Source organism: Myotis brandtii, unplaced genomic scaffold, assembly GCF_000412655.1.
Source record: "Myotis brandtii unplaced genomic scaffold, ASM41265v1 scaffold36, whole genome shotgun sequence".
Lineage (NCBI taxonomy): Eukaryota > Metazoa > Chordata > Mammalia > Chiroptera > Vespertilionidae > Myotis > Myotis brandtii.
The window spans coordinates 414301-433663 of NW_005363836.1; the positions used below are offsets into that span (position 1 = coordinate 414301).

The window sequence follows — 19363 nt, forward strand, 5'->3', positions numbered from 1 at the left end:
AGCGGGCCTAAGCCAGCAAGTGGACATCCCCCGAGGGGTCCCAGACTGCGAGAGGGCACAGGCCGGCTGAGGGACCCCCACCCCCTCCCGAGTGCACAAATTTTTGTGCACCGGGCCTCTAGTATATTATAAAATAGATTTGTAAGACAGCTTCTGTGGTACTAAATAAAGGCTCACTTTCTACAACTGAAAGAGCAAGGAAAAATGAAGGTAACATCCTTCACTAACATTCTTCATCCTCCACATTTATGACTGGATTGATGATAATTTATCATGGATGGTATATATTATTCTGGAAAGTTTTCCCCTCATGTAATATTCTACTTTTAATTCATTGACACATGATGCAAAAAATTCTCCCCATAAGACCTTACTTGATAGTTTCTGTCTTACATGAAATTAAATAACTAAAAATTGGAAACAGCTTTTATGAGTAATTTGGGTTAATGTTATAAATGCTAGTATAACAAGTCTATAAAAAGAGAATTATGAGATAAATTAATATATTTTATTCTTTATATTATTATTTATGTTTTATAAATATTAATAATCTCAGAAAGGTTATTATATTCTTCCTAAAGTCATTTAGCTAATACACACTCTTTTGGTATTTGTATTGGCTCTCAATAGCTTTGCATATTTACTAAATTATATGAAAGTGTTTAACTGCTTCCACATACAAAAATTGTGGGAACTAATTTTTGTATGTGGAAGCAGTTACAATAACATTTTCCCTTTCCATTATCAAAATATATTTATTTATCAATTGGCTAATAGAATTTCAGCATATTAAAGATGTAAGGAAATTTTCATTATAAGTTATATCTAAAATGTTTATCTGTATTCAAAAGTGAACATGAAGAAAATAACAAATCCATTGGCATGCTTTGTTTGTATTACTTTGCTGCCTAGCTGTCATGATAATCACTATTTATTGATTATGCACAATGTAAAGAATGTCAGATAGTGTTTTGAACTAGACATTTGGCTATTTGGCCTTCCAAATGCTGGAGCCAAAGCTAAACAAATAATTTTTATTGAATACCAAGGCTGATGCCAAACTCCATCTATCTCAAAATGACATTTTTAAAGATTCACACAATGTATGAACGCTGAAGGAACCTAAGGACATACTTTCAGGAGTCAAAATAATGTTGGGAGCTGTAAATTCTTTTAATAGTAAGAAAGACATGTCCCCTTGCCCTCATGGAGCCTACATTTTTGTGAGGATATCTAATAGTTTGGGTTGTTTTTATCACAAAAATAAATACATAATTATAAACTGTGATATGTTTAAGGAAGGAAAATATGAGGTGCTTTGTGACTAGATTGGGAAAAATAATTTAAATGAGTAGTCAAGAAAAAGCCTCTTGTCCAGCTGGTGTGGCTCAGTGGTTGAGCATCAACCGATTAACCAGGAGGCCATGGTTCAATTCCAGGTCAGGGCACATGCCTGGGTTGTGGACTCAGTTCCCAGTGGGCTCAATACAGGAGGCAGCCCATCAATGATTCTCTGTCATCATTGATGTTTCTATCTCTCTCTCCCTCTCCCTTCCTCTCTGAAATCAATAAAAAAAAATATTATTTTAAAAAGAAAAGGCCTCTTTAAGAAAATGGCATTTAAACTAAGAGCTAAAGGAAATGTGGGATTTAGTCAAGTGACTTATGGGAGAAAGAATATGCTAGAGAAAGAGATAAGCTTGGCTTACCTTCATAGCTGGCTGAGAGAATGCCAGTGGTGCTGATGGGACTAAGTCAGGAAAAGAGTAGCAGAAGCTTATGGGGAGACTTGGGGCCAGATCTTGTAAGATCTTAAAGACATGGTTGAAATTTTGGATTTTATCCTAGCTACAAGAGAAAGCATTTATAGGGTGTAAAAAGGAGGTTTTTACTTTTTAAAGATTGCTTAGGCCACTCAATGGAGAAAGAATTAGGAGAAGAAGAATTAAATCAATGTTACAGTATTTTAAACAATTCTTTATCAAAATGAACTATATCCATCTGTACCCATGCTATTAAAATTTTCTTGTTTTTTGCAGGTTGAAGAATTTACCATTCTCATTTACCAAACTTAAGGAGCTTGCAGCTTTGTGGCTTTCTGACAATCAGGTAAGAACTTTTATTACCTGATTTATTTTGTTTATTAAAATGAACTATAATTGAAACTTTGAATTGCTAACTTTTTTTAACAATAGATACCTCTGACAATTAGTATAAAATATAGATTCTTTATCCTCTGGAGGAGAGATTTTTGTAAAGGTAGCAATTCAGATATGTATTTCATTGCTGCACACAAAATAGAACTATAATTCCCAACCTCTTTTAATGCTTCAATTTAGTATCTATTTCATTCTCAGAGATATAATATACAAAATGATCATTTTTATAGCTTTTTAGCTGTAGATGGCACATATATGTCCTTAGAGGACATACTTTAATTATACCTTTGAAGGTAAAGAATAAGAAATTATTACCACAATCCCCACAAGAGGGAATTATTATCCTCTATGTTCCTTTTTTCTCATATTTTTAATTATAATCAACTTATTTCTAGAACTTCAAGAAATTTGTAGGTATCTTTTGCCATTATTATCAGTATTTTCTATAAAATTGCTTTGATATTATTTCCTTTCTCATGAAGTTAGATTATAATTGGTAATAATTTTATTAACTGGAAAGTAATAAGAAACAGTTGAAGACATCTGATTTGTCACCAGAAAAATTGATGATAGACAATTTTGACATTGTTTATTAGTCCTCTTTTACTCTTTTCTTATAATCCTAAAATTTTGAAACACTTATCCCAAAATACAAATAGCCAAGTGGAAAAAAAAATCATGTTGAATTTAGTTTGTCATCATTTCCTGAGCATGAAAACAGCATTGTTCAGATTTCTAGGTATTGGGCTACTTTTGTGAAAAATTAAAATAAACCTTTACAAAGTGTAGAATGTAAGTGTAAGAATAATGTTTGTGCTTCTATAGTTATTTCAGCACTTGCTTCCATCTACTGACTAAAAAATTAGATTATCATTCAAATTCAAATCTTATCAATGAACTACAGATCTTTCAAGGCATCAGTATATCATTATAAATAAAGCATTTCTGGAATCAATGTGAATTATGGTAATGGAACAGTCTATTCAGTCTTGCCTTGTGAAAAAAAAAATCCCCTAATATCATGATTTATTATTCTTGTAGAGAATAAACAGAACAGTGACTGCATCATTTAATTTTTTTTAGAACAGTGATTTAATGTGTTTCTGACTCAGTTTCATGAGACAAGTTGATATCCCAAATCCCTTTGAGCTTCATTCCTATTAATAAATGTCATGAAATAAGCTAATTTTTAAAACATTAGATAAAATTATAATTTCCAGTATATTTTCATATATATCTATCCTAATAGATCAGTGGTTCTCAACCTGTGGGTTGCGACCCCTTTGGGGGTCAAACGACCCTTTCACAGGGGTCGCCTAAGACCATTGGAAAACACATATATAATTACATATTGTTTTTGTGATTAATTACTATGCTTTAATTATGTTCAATTTGTAACAATGAAAATACATCCTGCATATCAGATATTTACATTACGATTCATAACAGTAGCAAAATTACAGTTATGAAGTAGCAATGAAAATAATTTTATGGTTGGAGGTCACCACAACATGAGGAACTGTATTAAAGGGTCGCAGCATTAGGAAGGTTGAGAACCACTGTAATAGATAAAGAGCCAGGGTCTGTAACGTCCAAAATGACTGAACAGACAACCAAATGCCAGGCTGCGTGCGTAGCAGGTTCGGGTGGGTGGGTACTGGTGAGCGGGCTGAACTGCTGACCTCTTGGTCCCTCCTGGGTCGCGGGCGCCACAGCAACCCAGCACTGACTGCCACCGCCAAGGCGGGTATGATGCGATTGTTCGAGGGGCCCCGCCATCGCCCCATGATCGCCCCGCAGAGGGAGGCCCAGGCCACCGGCCGGGGGGCTCCATGATCACCCTGAAGAGGGAGGCCCAGGCTACCCAGCCAGCAGCGGTGGGCAGGGCCTCCCTCTGCAGGGCAATCAATCGTGGGACTACCGGACTGTGAGAGGGCGCAGACTGGGCTAAAGGGCCCCCCCCCCCCCCGCCGAGTGCACAAATTTCATGCACCGGGCCTCTAGTATATATATAAAATCTAAGTGACCGGCAGGAAGGTATGATGCACACTGACCACCAGGGGGTAGATGCTCAACACAGGAGCTGCTGAGAGACAGCAACTTTGCAGAGTACCCTCTTGCACTCCAGGACCCCTCGGGGGATGTCAGACTGCCGGTTTCAGCCCAATCCCCACAGGCCAGGCCGAGGAACCCCACCTGCCAAAGGGACCCTACTCACTCCGCAGACGCCCTTCCAGCCCCAGCGCCACCCCAGGTGTGGCCAGCCAGGGAGGGACCACAGGAGGTTGACTCCAGGGCATATTCAGCCCGTCTAGCCCAGTCCCACTCCGCTGGCCACCTTCTTATTAATTTCCTTTCAATGTACATGAATGCGTGCACTGGGCCTCTAGTAATATATAATATCAGAGTTCTAAAAACCCCTTTATAATAGTATTTTTGAACTCAAATTAATTAATAAAGAATGATACATAGCCATCCATAGGTCAATATATTAAGACCCTGTCTTTGGTTACAAAATAGCTCTCAAATATAAATGCTTATGCTTTAACCTAATTAATTTCATTGATTATCTTGCATAGCATGAATTTGATAGCAAATTCCATTTGGTGCTTTTTGGACAACAGCTTTTGAAAATGAATGGATATATAGAGCCATACCAAAAGCTTACTTAGTTTAAACAATTTAATACATTTTTGGTCTCTTCAGGATTGAAACTGACATTGCTCAGTGAGGATGGATAATTTTGTAAAAGAGTATACTAGAGAAAAAGAACATTTCGTTATGAATACCTTAGAACTTGAAAATATTCCCAGCAACAGTCTTAGTTTATGTTATAATTTCTAGTTTCATTACTTTTTCCTTGCTTTTCTTTTAATTTTTCATTTAGCTTGGTGAGTCCAGACTATTGATCATTATCATACATAAAATAAATATTCTGCATATTTGCTAGCTTTTGATCTAATTTATGTTTTTTTACTTCCAGTCCAAAGCCCTTATCCCTTTACAAACTGAAGCCCATCCAGAAACAAAGCAAAGAGTATTGACTAACTACATGTTTCCCCAGCAACCTCGTGGTGATGAAGGTAAATTGTCAGTAGAAATGTCTCCCAAACTTATATAATAATGGACCAAAGAGAATCATTTTCTTCTGATCTTTGGCCAGGAATACTAACATGTGGGCAAGGCTATAAAGATAATTACATGACTTACATCAATTATTTAGAGGTTAGCTATTAAGTATGAATCTTGTCTTCACACTATAATATTTTAAGTAAGATTCCAAAAACATAACTCTCTCTCTTTGTCATAAGAAAATTGACTTTTAGGATCAACTTCTCTTGATGGATTACAAGGCCCAGGATTAGTTGACCAAATGTGGTACCCAGCTCATTGAAATGAGCGAAGAAGAGTCAAATCTTACGGAAGATTCAGAAAGCTGGTTTAATTACTGCGTTCACTAATTTCATGAACAAAATTTAAACATTTAATCCAATGATCCCAGGCCCCAAATTATTTCATGTTAAGAGTCAACCACAAAAAGATGACCTGCAAATGATGACTGTTCTTTCTTTTTCAAGTTGAGTTTCCCCTAAACAACATCAGCAATTATGATAGGAGTACTTTTTGAAAAACCTAAACCTTTTCCAATAATTAAATCTTCTATCCTATGGCCACATTATTCATACAGTGTTTACTAGTAAAACAGTATTGCCCTTTACAATTTGGAACTCAGCATAGGCCACTTAGCCCAAGACAGCATAGGCTTTCCTGCACATTTTCTAGTCTTATGTCACTGTCATTCTTAAACGAGTAAATCCACTTTAATCCACCAGTCAGTTAAATTCACTCAATCCACTTTAATGAGACTAACTTTTAAAATAAATTATTGGTATATGTATTTCTCATTATCAGGGATAATTATAAGAAATATCTTTAGTCTTTGATATATGAACATAAATGAATCATTTTGGAATATTTTAGGATATTTTTATTCATATTTGACTTACAGAAGTAGGATAAGGAAAGAGTCACTTTAATATGCATTTTTCAGACTTTAATAAAATTGATCTTTTGAATTTAGGAAAGAAAAGCCACCGTGTTTATAGATGGTATAAGAAAAGACTTTTATAAGAATTATGTTTTATTCATCTACCTTTACTTATATTTACATTTTAATATCCCTACGTTATCAAAATATTTCTCTTAAAAAGATGTAAAGAAAAGTGAAACTGCCTTATATGCACTGGTTATTTCTGAGATCCAGTCCCACAGATTAAATTTCTAATTTGTTACGGGGAGTGAGGAGGGTCTACTTAGGTAAGGTGAGGTTAAGGAATTAGCCTTGTTTTGCTTTAGTTTCCTTTGGAAAGAAGAGTTAGTATTAGAACAATTTTCTTGAACTTTAAGCAACTCACCCTCTGGTTTTTCAGGCAGAAGTGTATTAAGTGAATTTTCAGAACCTTGCAACAAAAAACAAGATATTATCATTAGCCAGCAATTTGATGTAAAGATTTATAAGCCATTTATTTTCCCTTAAGTTGAGACACATTTAGACCTTCATGTTAAAGACTAAATTTTTCACGTTTGTTACCCTAAAAATAAACTCCCTTCCATTACCCCGACTCCACCTTACCCCCAAAACACACAATGGTGCAATCTTAGACACTTTACAAAACCATTGTTATCTAGTAAATACCTTTTATAAAATCCAGACACAGTTTAGTAGTTACAAATATGGGCTTTGTAATCACACAGACATGGAACAGGATCCTGTATACACCACAGGGAAACGGCATGACTTTGAGCAAGTCTTAAAACTCAGATATAGTTTTCTCATTAGTAAATTGAGGGTGATGTTAGTATTACCATTGTGCTGTTGTGAAGATTAAAAAGATAAGCCTGGCCCAAGTGGTGCAGTTGTTTGAGCCTCTCCTGTACACTGAAAGGTTGTTGGTTCGATTCCAGGTCTGGGCACATACCTGGGATACTGAAGGCAACCAATTAATGCCTTTCTCTCTCTCTCTCTCTCTCTCTCTCTCTCGCTCTCTCCCTCCCTCTCTCTAAACCAGTGATGGCGAACCTCTGACACGCGTGTCACAGGTGACACGCGAACTCATTTTTTTGGTTGATTTTTCTTTGTTAAATGGCATTTAAATATATAAAATAAATATCAAAAATATAAGTCTTTGTTTTACTATGGTTGCAAATATCAAAAAATTTCTATATGTGACACGGCACCAGAGTTAAGTTAGGGTTTTTCAAAATGCTGACATGCCGAGCTCAAAGGTTCGCCATCACTGCTCTAAGCAGTCCTCAGGCGAGGATTAAAGATTAAAACAGATAATATTTAAAAATGTTTAGTCCAATTATTATTTCTGTCCTATGAAGAGCTCATTCTCTACACTGGAAACTTCCCAACCTCAATATATAATTAAAGTATACTTAGGAAACCTGAATTGTGTTAAGATATTAAAAGACCATCCTAGCTGGTTTGGTTCAGTGGATAGAGCATAAGCCTGTGGACTGAAGGGTCCCAGGTTCGATTCTGGTCAAGAGCACATGCCCAGGTTACGAACTTGATCCCCAGCAGGGGGTGCGCAGGAGGCAGCTGATCAATGGTTCTCTCTCATCATTGATGTTTCTATCTCTCTCTCTCCCTCTCCCTTCCTCTCTGAAATCAATAATATATATATTTTTAATATATATTTTAAAGACCATGTAACAAATAACAAGGGAATTTTATTCCCACTTTCCTCCTCCTTTCCTTTTTTTTCCTTTCTCTCTTTATATCCCTTTTTTCTTTGTTTTTTCCCCTTTTAAAAAATTTTTGTATTTGTTTGTAGTACCTATCACCATTGTTTGCATAGTGTACTAAGCTCTATTAAAAATACTTTATGTAAAAGTAAGCAACAATCTTTTGGAATTTAACTGTAGATTTCCAGTCAGACAGTGACAGCTTTAACCCGACACTGTGGGAAGAGCAGAGACAGCAACGCATGACTGTTGCCTTTGAATTTGAAGACAAAAAGGAAGATGACGATAATGCTGGGAAAGTTAAGGTGAACCTTTTAATTGTTGTTTCTTACTTTTGCTTGTTCAATGTTCTTATTCAAATAGATTTTGAAACAAATGGAGTGACCCCTGCTAGATGGTCAGATACATCTTTAAGTCTCAGGGTGGTACCTTCCGTTATAGCAGAATGGTAATTCTGAAAGCACTGTTTTGCTTGAGAATGAGACGAATGTCCCAATTCATCTTACAGAATAGCATGAAAGAGATGCAAGGTGAGAAAAAGCCAGGAAAAAAAATCTGGATGATGGGCTTTTCCTGAGCATCTTATATATCCTTTGATACACTGAAATGTGTGTTTTTTCATCACTGAACAAAACATCATGCAGACTGTTGAAACCAAATTACACATTTATTGAAGAGCCGATGGATGAATATAGTACATTGGTATTAAAATCTCTGAAAGATTCTATGTTCCTGGGATATTTTGAGAAGAATTGATGAGTTTTCTTAAGTATGAGGACAAATTTTAAAGGAGGTGAGGGCTAATAACAGGTGATGTTCCTTAGAGAAAATAACTTCATTTTTTTTTTAACTCTAAAGCATATTTTTTAAAATCTTTTATTGGAACCAATCTAAGTCAAGTAATGAGGTTGAATTTTAAAATCTATATTTTTCATTAACTTTAAAAAGATCAGAATTGATATAGATTTTATCAATATCAGATCTTTATATTATCATTGTAGCAACATCTTGAATCTCTCATTATTTTTATGGCATTCTTTGTACACTTTTTTTATCATGGGTACTAATTTCCTAGGTAATTGTATAGTTATTCTATTAGTAGTTCTAGATTGTATAATGTGTTCTTTTCTGTCCTCTCCACATTTTATAAACTTTTTTTTAAACCAACACACTTTGGAACCTTATTAGAATTAGACAGTAAGGTAATTGACAGAGCATATCTATATGGATTTCCAAATCAAAATGATAATTCTGTTAAAAATCTGAGTTAAAAAATGTTTCTGGGTTGTTAATTAGTGCTATCTAAGAACCAGAGACATTTTTTATTGTGAATTCCTAGAAAAAAATAATACCAAACTAAAAACAAACAAAAACCTTTAGGATCTTATACATTAGATCCAGAACCAGTGGGTGATGCATTCTATACTGGACCTTTGATTCATTGTTTTACTCCACCGATGTAAAAAACTATGCACTTCTTCCTAAAAATCTATATTCAAAGGATCCAAGAGGAAAAGAGTATATTTAATATACTCTGGCATATGTGACAATGAAAACATAAAATATAGTCAATGCAAACAATTATTTAGAAGTCCTGTTTGTGTGTTATGTACTCAGGTCTGTTTATAATCAGAGTACATTCATTATATTTTAGAGTGCATTTTTCTCTGTGTTCATTTATATTTGTTTTATTTATATTTTGGTAAAACCATATGTGTTTCCTAAATCTCATTCTACTTTACTTCGACTAATTTGGATATTTCCAATGCCATTGGCTATTAGACAAATTAGAACACAAACAAACTTCTAAATAAATCATCATAGAAAATATGATGCATGGAATATGCTGAAATCTTAAACGAAATCACACTTTTCTGGTTCATTACATGTACATTCAACTTAACACAATTTTACCTTTAATTTACATAAAATTTAAAAAGGAACCAGTGACCTATGCCACCAACTTCCAAATGGACTAGAATATAATGCCTTACTGATAGTGTGTACAGTGCAATATGAATGCTGCATTGTGTGAAGAAATTGCAACGCTTTAGCTTCATATGATATTGGTACCATTTTATTACAGGAATTAAAACTAATTTTTCTGATGGTTATTTTAAATGCATTACCCAGAATGAAAAAAAATCAAGAGTAGAAAAATGATAAAGTGAAAGTATTGCTACAGTGCTCCTCTTTCTCCCAGAAAATGGAGATTCCTTCTCCCACAGGATCACCCCTGCCAAGCCCCCTGGGAAAGGGGCCAGCGTGGGATTACTCTCCAACCTGCCAGGCTGTCTGGCGATTGCTGCACACCATGGGCCAGGTGTGATCAGCAGATCCAAGATATGCCCGTCCCCCAGAATGACCCACAGCTGGCATGGGGTTGTATAAGTGGCCTCCAGCAGGAAAGGAGCATGTGCACTCCATTGCCAGTTGCAGCACAATCCACCACTCTTCCCTCTCTAAGTGGCAGACAGGTAGGCCTAGGTGTTTGGGGTAGGAGAATCCCCCATGTAGAGGCAACCTTGGAACAGTGGTTTAAGGGGTATGTTCTGCATGATTTGGGGTAAGAAATGTTGATCATAGAAACGTACCAACTGCCAATGTTTGATCCCCATTTAATTTTTGTTCATTGACATTGGCAATGGGGCGGGGAGACCTGAGTCAGAGGGGAGGGAACATAATATGAAGTGCCTAATGGGGGGATAGCTGGCATGGTTTTTGAGGTGGGTGCTTCATTTTTTATGTTTTTATTTTTAAAGATTCCTTTTTATTTAAAGTGTGGGAATACCAATAGTCAAGCAGAATGTTGATGACGCTATTGAGAAAAATCTAAATTGTCCTCACACATGCATACATTTTTTTAAAATATTAATTCTGGGGGAGATTAAATAACTAAACTTGATTCTTAAAATAGATTGAGAATAAATTGAGATTTGCTGAGAGTGAACTTTAAGCACAAAGATGGTGTCTGTTGAAAAGCATCAATTTACCTTTAATTTGAAGGCACAGATGACGAGAATTCCTGTAAGAGAAGACTGTTTTGGGAGTTGTGGCAAATAGGGTTTCTTTATCTCTGTGGGTTGGGTTCAAGAGTTTAATGGGCGGGGGGCGGTGGGGGGGAGTCTTGATGGGATGTGAAAGAACACTGCATTTTTTGTAAACTTCACCATCCACATGTAATGGACTAGATTCTTATTGTCTTATATTTTTTCTGAAATATAAGGCAAGCTGAGAATGCATTTTCCTAACTAAAACTGCTATATGTTTTCTTTGTGTGTAAAATGTTCTAATTAATTCCTAGAATACGATATTTAACAATAATCAAAGCATTAACTATTATTTCTCTTACTGGAATTTACAACCAAATCAAAATAGAATTTAATCATTATATAAGAAAAGCACAGTTCTGTGTGAATTCAAGTATCACGTCTAAATGCCCTAGCTATTAACACTAATTCTTTCTTCATTGCTACATTTTGGGGAAGTCTCCAACATCTTGCAGCTGCTATTTGCATTTACTGCACTTTATTTAGATCTAAGATATATAGAATTTTATGAAAAGCTTCTATTTTCCAAAATTAAAATAAAGTAGCATTTCAGTAAAAATTTTGCATTTTAGTAAAATGTATATGTAAAATGAGCAAATACTTTATGGTGAGTGATATACACAACATTTTGGTAAGAGCATAATTGACAGATTTTTCCCACCTATGTGTATAATAAGTGAATTTACATATATATTCATCCCATATTAGAATAAAGGAATATTCCTAGCCTATATATTTAGAAATATAAAGAAACTGCTTTTGTATTTGGGCATTGCTGACCTATTAATATAATTGTGTTTATGATCATGTTTGTTCATTTCTAAAGTACAGCACACATGAGTTGAAGAGTAGAAAGGAAAAACAATCTGGGACATGGTATAAAATATGCTTTCACAGAGCTTACAAATATAACAAAATTATAAAATTATAGTTTAATTTAAAAATAAATTATAAACTACTATGTTAGCTTCATGTTGTAAAAAATTGAAATTATGTTATTTAATCAATAAAATTAACATTTTAGACTTATAGTATTTCTTCCACAAGAGAGTACAAATATGTGCTACACCTGTACCAGAGAATAGCTCTGAGTCAAGTAATATTTGTGTAGCATAAACTTTTGACTGAAAGACCTGAGTTTGAATTTGGGCTTTGATACCTACTAGCAATGTGATTTTGGGCAAGTAACTTACACTGTCTGAGCCCTGGGTTGTTGTTTTTTTCCATTAAATAGGAACAGGTGCTATAATGACTTGTGAAAATTAAATGATATGTAATTATAATTTATCATAATTATTAATTAATAATTTATTATTTATATTTAAAATTGTGGTAAATAATGAAATGTGTTTTATATAAATAGCTAATAATAAGTTAAATATCCTTATAAAACATTTTGCCTGGTGCCTGACACATGGCAAATACTAAATAAATGATAGTGTTGCTGCATGCAATCTGAAAAAAGATCACTCAGACAGTATGGTATTGCAGTTAGACATATATAGTAGAATCTATATTACCGAAGGAATCCAGATTTTAAAAATACATAAATAGAATATATTAGAAACAGTATCTAACCTCTGCATAGAATCTATAAATTTTCAAAGGACTATCACATTTATTATCTCATTTTAGCTCCAGATTAGCCTAAGCGTGTGGGAGAGACATTATCACTCTCATCTATATATATAAAAGCCTAATATGCAAAATGTCCCCTCTGGAGTTCAACCTACCGGGAGTTTAATTGCTCACTATGATGTGTGCTGACCACCAGGGGGCAGCGCGGAACAAAGGAAGGCCCCAGCCAGCAGCCACTAGGGACCCTAACCGTGCACGAATTTCGTGCACTGGGCCTCTAGTATTATATAAGTAGAAATTGATAGCTGATCGGGGTAAATCTGGCTTAAATTTAGGTTCGGCTGGTAGACTAATAAATGGAAAGCAAGGAGCTTATTGTATAGGTAGAACAAATCTAAGTTTTATGAGACCTGAAGTTTCCACAGTTTTAAGAGGGGCCTCTTTAAGGAAAAGAATATAAAATAACTGTGTAATACATAAGCAGGGCCTCTCACAAGCCTTTGGAAGCAACCCATGCAAGTGACAGGCCCTAAAGCACAAGCTTCATTAACTTCATGGTAAATCCACTTCTGTTTCTAGATTTAAAAATATTTATAGAGATGAAATACTCAAACATATTCTGGTGATGTGACCAAAATATTGCATTAATTTGCTTATAAAATAAACAGAAAATATTCGTACTATAGCCATTTGTAAATAGCCATATAATTGTGTCAGATGGGACATAGCATCTACAAAAATATATTACATTATTCAGTGAAGTATTTAATTCAATTAAAGAAGAATGCTTCACATTTTTGCCTTTGATTTAATTAGAAGCAATTTCAGCATTGAAGATATTTTAAGGAACATAGAATTTTAACTTAGTGCCCTACTTGAGAATTATTTCTCATTCATATGTTGCTAATTATTAAAAATTAAAAGATGTTTTAATTGGCATTATAGTTGTACCATTCTATAGTTTACAGTTTTAAATGTAGTATTTGCTTTTTAGTCCTTTGATATCAAATGCTTTTAAACAAGTTCAACAATAAAATTTTAAACTTAGATTTAATTAGTGATTAACATTTCTACTACAATTTAAACAGCAGATCCAAGATGCATGCATCCCAATAGACTTTGTCTAGCATTGATATCATTCTTTTTATGTTTATTTAAGAATGCATTATAAATTAAGTGCCCTGAAATATATTTATATTACACTCTAACAACTTACACTTTTTCTGTAAAGTCGAACTTTTTCTTGAGCTATATTTTTATAACTTTATTTCTATATATTATTAATGTCATCCTTATTTATTTGGGAGTATAAGAGATTAAATTACATTTAAACAATACATACACTAGCAAAATTAATTATCTGTTTTTTCATCAGCTTTCCAAAGTAATTGGGAAAATAATTTTGTATTTTTTACTGAAAGGGATGTTAGAAATCATCCAATGCCAATATTTGAGAAGGAAAATGAGCCACAAGAAAGACAAAACACTAGAATAACAAAGTTGGTGGATTTGCTAAAACTGCAGATGAGCAAAAGTGTTTGATTTCATATTCATAATCCTCAGATCTATACCACTATCATGGTTTCTTACATCCCATGAATTACATGGGTGTGTGGGGGTGTATATACCTGTGCCCTTCCCTCTTTCTTTTTCTCTCTCTCATTCCCACTCTTCCTCCTTCAGCTTCTCTTCCCCTTGCTCCTCCTCAACCCCCACACACTTTCACAGACACATACTCGCCACAATCACATAAACCATTCCATTTTGTAAAGTTGGTTCTACTCAGATACAAAAAGGCATAATTTTTGGAACAAGCCTGGCCAAGTAAAGCTGCCCCTTATTTTCCCCCCTGCTCCCTTTTAATCAGCATGAACAGTTTATATCTATTCCATGTAAGTACTCTGATGTTTCAATATTCTATATGAAATATCTTACATTTTCTCTAAGTTAAATGGGAAAAATAATCATTAATATATGTTTCTAAAGTCAGATTGATACACCAAAAAGGAGTTCAAGTATAGAAATAATATCTGAATAAACATAAGCCAAATTTGACGTTTGCCTAGAATGTCTTAGAAAATGTTCACAATTTTTTTATTTCTTTTTAGTGTAAGAGAAATAAAAGACATTATCTACAAAGCATGTTACTTTATTAGGGTAAAAATTAAATTTAAAGCCACCCTGAAATGTTTTCTTAAATGTTAAAAAGAATTAGCTACCCTACCTTTTGATGTAACATACCAATTAACAGAAAGCTGAAGCATATTTGAGTAGCAGATATTGCCCCCTCCTGAGTTTTTAAATAAGTGATAACTCATCCTACTTATAAATCTTTTGGGGTCTCCTTCATGACCTGCATTGATATTTTTAATATCAAAATAATTACTTATAAATAATTTATGTAGGGAAAAGGACAGCCTCTCAAGAAAATATAAAAGCAAATGAGAGTCACAATTACATTTTTCAGAGATTAACTGTCACTTAAGTGTTGGATGTACTGCTATTTCAACCATTATAGGGTAGGTCTAAACATAGGATATAACCCAAAAATTGTATTTATTCTAGAAGGGTGGGCAGGGGTGAGAAAAAATCCCACAAGCAGAATAAGAGAAGAACTCTAAGTGTTCTCTACAGAACAGTTTCTCAGCCAGCTCAGCACTCACTATACTGCATTTGGTTCTACTACTACACATAAAGTGGAGTAGTTTTGTGAACATGCTTGCCGAAGGTATTTTGATATTAAATTTCTTTTTATAAACTTCTAGGTTGAAATAAACCTAAAACGATATCCAACTCCTTACCCAGAGGATTTAAAGAATATGGTAAAATCTGTTCAAAATCTGGTGGGTAAGCCAAGCCATGGAGTGCGTATTGAGAATTCAAATCCAACTGCTAACACGGAGCAAACTGTGAAAGAAAAATATGAACACAAGTGGCCTGTAGCCCCAAAGGAGATTACAATGGAGGTATTTCAAGGTTATTGGTAATTGCCAGTGTGGTTTGGATTTTTCGGAATTACTAAGTCATACGTGTGGTTTTTTTTAACTGAATAGATCTTCCTTTAAAAGTACATTTTGTTTCCCAAAATATAAATGGAGTCTCTCTACTCTTTCAAACTATGAGAGTTGCATTTAATAAATCACAGATAAGTGATACCCTCATGGCCTAAAAGCATTAATACAGCTCCAAAAGTTCCAATATACACAGAAAAAATAATTTGCTCACCCAGCCAGTACATGCATTATATCATTTTCATGATAGTCTTTTGGCAACCTCAAACTTTTATTGTATGAGTCATTAGAAGAGACTAACTGAAGATTTCTTTATTCTGCAAATCTCAGTAAAATTCCTGATCAGATTTTGAGCCAAAAATTTTTCAAATATTTTTGTGTTTAGGTTACAATCTTCTAGGAAACACTACTATAAACAAGAAAAAAGGGGGAGATAACTTTGAAATTTAGCTTTTTTCAATCTAGTCATGGGAGTTTAAGTCCCATATTTTGAATTAGATATTCATCCTTATCAATTTGTTTGGTCTGAAAAGAATTCAACTACATGTATGCCACCTCTGCACTATCTCATCAACACTTCAGATAATTTGCTTATCACCTTTTTATCTTCATTAGATACTTAATTTTTATGAAAACATCTAGAAGTTACTATACCTCTTTCTCTAAAATCTAGATTGGTGAAACTCTTTTACAAATCTGCATTTCAGAGCATCAATTTGTTGCATTGATTAAACACCAACTGTATATTTAGCACTGTGCTAAACACTGTGAGAGAGAAAGAAGAAATATAAAACGTGTGCATAGTCCCCAACTAATTTAGGGCCTTGCCAGGTAAACTTAACAAAGATGAAGTAAGTAGAGAATATATAATATGAAATATGATCATATGGTTACTTGTGTGTTGGAGAATGTAATACTCTAAGAAATTAGAGAGATAAGCAATCATTGCCAATCAGTTAAAAAGTTACTTGAAGCAGTTGCTGTGATCAAACATCAAGTGTCCCCAGAAAATCAACGTGAAACAGAAATTAGAGTGGTAGTATCTAATATGATTCCAAGGTTTGAGAAGGTAGACATGGTGTCCAATAGGTGCACACATTCCATTAATAAGTAGTTTTGGTTATTTAAAAATAAACATCACAAAGTAGGTCATAAACATATATACAAGTTTGGACCTAATTACTTAATAAATGGGACTGTTAGGTATTTCTTTAGTCTAGGGTCCATGTATCAAAATTATTGAGACACCAAAGGCATTCGTATACCAGGAATTCAGGAACTTCTGGCCTTTAATTGTTTTGTGTCAGAGCTTTTCACTGTACCCTTCTTTCTTCTTCCTTCTCTCCTCTCTCCCTGCTTTCCTCACTCCACAATATCCTCCATCACTATATTTTAACTTTACTCATAATATTATATTAATGTATTCATATCCATAATATATTGTATTAGACCATCAGAGTTAAGAAGGATTCTATTTTATTGGCCATATGGTAGTTTGATGTTGTGAAAATACATTTGATTCAACAAACAGGTGATAAAATGTGTACAGGTATGGCAGCCAACACTTAATTCAAGAAAAATTCAAAGAAATTGTTTTGGCCTTCAATAAACTTCTGATTGGATGAAAACATGATACCAGGGTTACAACATTAGACCATATCAGTCATTCACTTATTCAACAGATATTTATTGTGCCCTTACTCTATAGTAGGCACTGTGCTAGACACTGAGAGGACAATAGTGGACAAAACAGACGTGGTGCCTGCCCTCACGAAACTCACAGTCTGCAGCTAATAAATTAGATAATAATAAATGTTTTTATTATATTTAATGCAAATAATCAGGGTGATCAGAGGGTAATATTGATCAGGGTGACCAAGGAAGGCCTTTCTGTTGAGGTAATAATCTTTATCCTGAAAATTAAAAAATGAGGAATTTCTAGCTATGTAAAGAGCTGGTGCTACAGACTGAATTTTTGTATCTCCACCAAAATTAATATGTTAAAACCTATGTGATGGTATTTAGAGGTGGGCTCTTTGGTAGGTGATTAGTAAGGGTAGAGCCCTCATTAATGAGATTATAAGAGACCCAGATTTCTCCCTAGCCCCTTCCATCCATCATGTGAGGTCACAGAGAGAAGATGGCCATCTATGAACCAGTTGGGGTATAAGTGTGAAAGTTTGATCTAAACATATAAGATAATTATTGAATGTTTAAGACATAACAGGAAAAAATAGTAAAACCCTTTATTATATTTACATTTCTGCATTGTACAACTATTTGGTTTGTTATTTTGACTAAAACAAAAGGCCTATACTTCAATATTAAAAGTCATAAGAGTATTTTAATATTATTTCAACAAATAAGTTATTCTTGTACTTATAGGCTATTAGTACTAGACAGAAATTTGCACAGTTTCTTATTTTCAATTACCTTCATTTTATTGATGAATTGAATAAAGTGTAGAGAGTTACACTTACTTTCCCAAGGTAACCTGGTCAATAAATGGTAAAGCAGGAATAAAATGGAAATAGGCCACCTTGTAACTGACACTTTTTTGAAAGTCTATATATTTTATGCCTTTCATGATCCCACTTATCAAACTTGCATCTGTTTCTACTTATAAATTTCTCCAAAGATGTGTAAACTTTTATTCTCTGTTCTTCCAACTTAAAATTTTGTCATAAGTTTCTTTGAAACAATTTTCAAAATCTACAAAAACACCTATTTTCCTCTTCATCTCCAGTATGTCCATCAATCCCACTCTTTCCTTTCCCTCTTCAAATCTGACACTGCATTTTAAGTGTCTGCTGTTCTCCCAGCTGAGCTCACCAGGATGCAGCACAATATTCGTGGAGATCATTGGACTAGAGCCCAGTGGAATCAGGCCTCCATGCTGGGCTTTTGTCCGTCTGTGTCAACCTTGCTGAGTCTCAGAATCCACCTCTAGGAAATGAAATGAAAAGATCAACTAGATGATTCTTTAGTCTCTTCCCCTAAAATATTCTTTAAACACAAAAACAAAAGTATCAAGTCTACCCAGGTTTTTCACAGGCAAATATTCCCATATCAACCTGACCAAAAACAACCCAAAAGATAGAACTTAAGCCAAGATTTAAAGAAATGGATGTTTCTCTGCAATACCCGAAGCCCTAAGCCTGTCACTAGGGAGACCTTAACATTTATAATAAGAGCTTCTATCTGATCATTACTCACAGATTAATTATCAGACAGGACCCATTGCATTTTTTATATTTTTGTCCTCAAGTATATTCTTTCTCTGAATTAATAAAATATTTCCAAATGTGTTATATTAATGTTCCAAACTAGCAAGTACTAATAAATGAAAATAAATCTGAAAATTATTTTTTTATTTCAAATTAACCTAAAGATTAAGGGACAATAGACATAAAGATAACTGCTGTGCAAAAATTTACATCAGTAGATACATAGACAAGCCATTTTTTATATCTAGAAAAAAGTGAGAATTTGGTATTTTTGTCTTCCCTGATTCTCTACCACTACGTGGTTACCTGGGAATAATAATTTGAATTATAGAAGTTGTAAATTTATAGATTTTTTTACATGTTAAATTGTCATTATACAGTTCTATTCTCATGCCAATGTTGCTCATTACACTCAATGAATGGATTTAGAATGAAGATTTAGCAGGCTAGATAGACTGATATGAGAAAGCTTAGGAACAAAGCATGATAAAATGGATTTAGAATGAAGATTTAGCAGGCTAGACTGATATGAGAAAGCTTAGGAACAAAGCATGATAGAATGAAAGAAATTGGATCACTTGGGA

At 34.1% G+C, this 19363-nt stretch overlaps 1 protein-coding gene across 7 annotated transcripts in view; it reads left to right on the forward strand.

Annotated features, from left to right (window-relative positions):
- LRRC7 (leucine rich repeat containing 7) overlaps nucleotides 1-19363 on the forward strand; it is a 498579-nt gene that overhangs the window by 387263 nt on the left and 91953 nt on the right. For 6 of the 7 annotated variants that reach the window (XM_005871895.2, XM_014544330.1, XM_014544332.1 and 3 more), the window contains exons 14-18: nucleotides 2040-2109; nucleotides 5143-5242; nucleotides 8094-8218; nucleotides 10142-10390; nucleotides 15307-15507. In XM_005871895.2, the coding sequence (XP_005871957.1) occupies nucleotides 2040-2109; nucleotides 5143-5242; nucleotides 8094-8218; nucleotides 10142-10390; nucleotides 15307-15507 (745 nt within the window). The remainder of the gene's footprint in view (nucleotides 1-2039; nucleotides 2110-5142; nucleotides 5243-8093; nucleotides 8219-10141; nucleotides 10391-15306; nucleotides 15508-19363) is intronic. The other variant, XM_014544333.1, reaches the window with a different exon arrangement.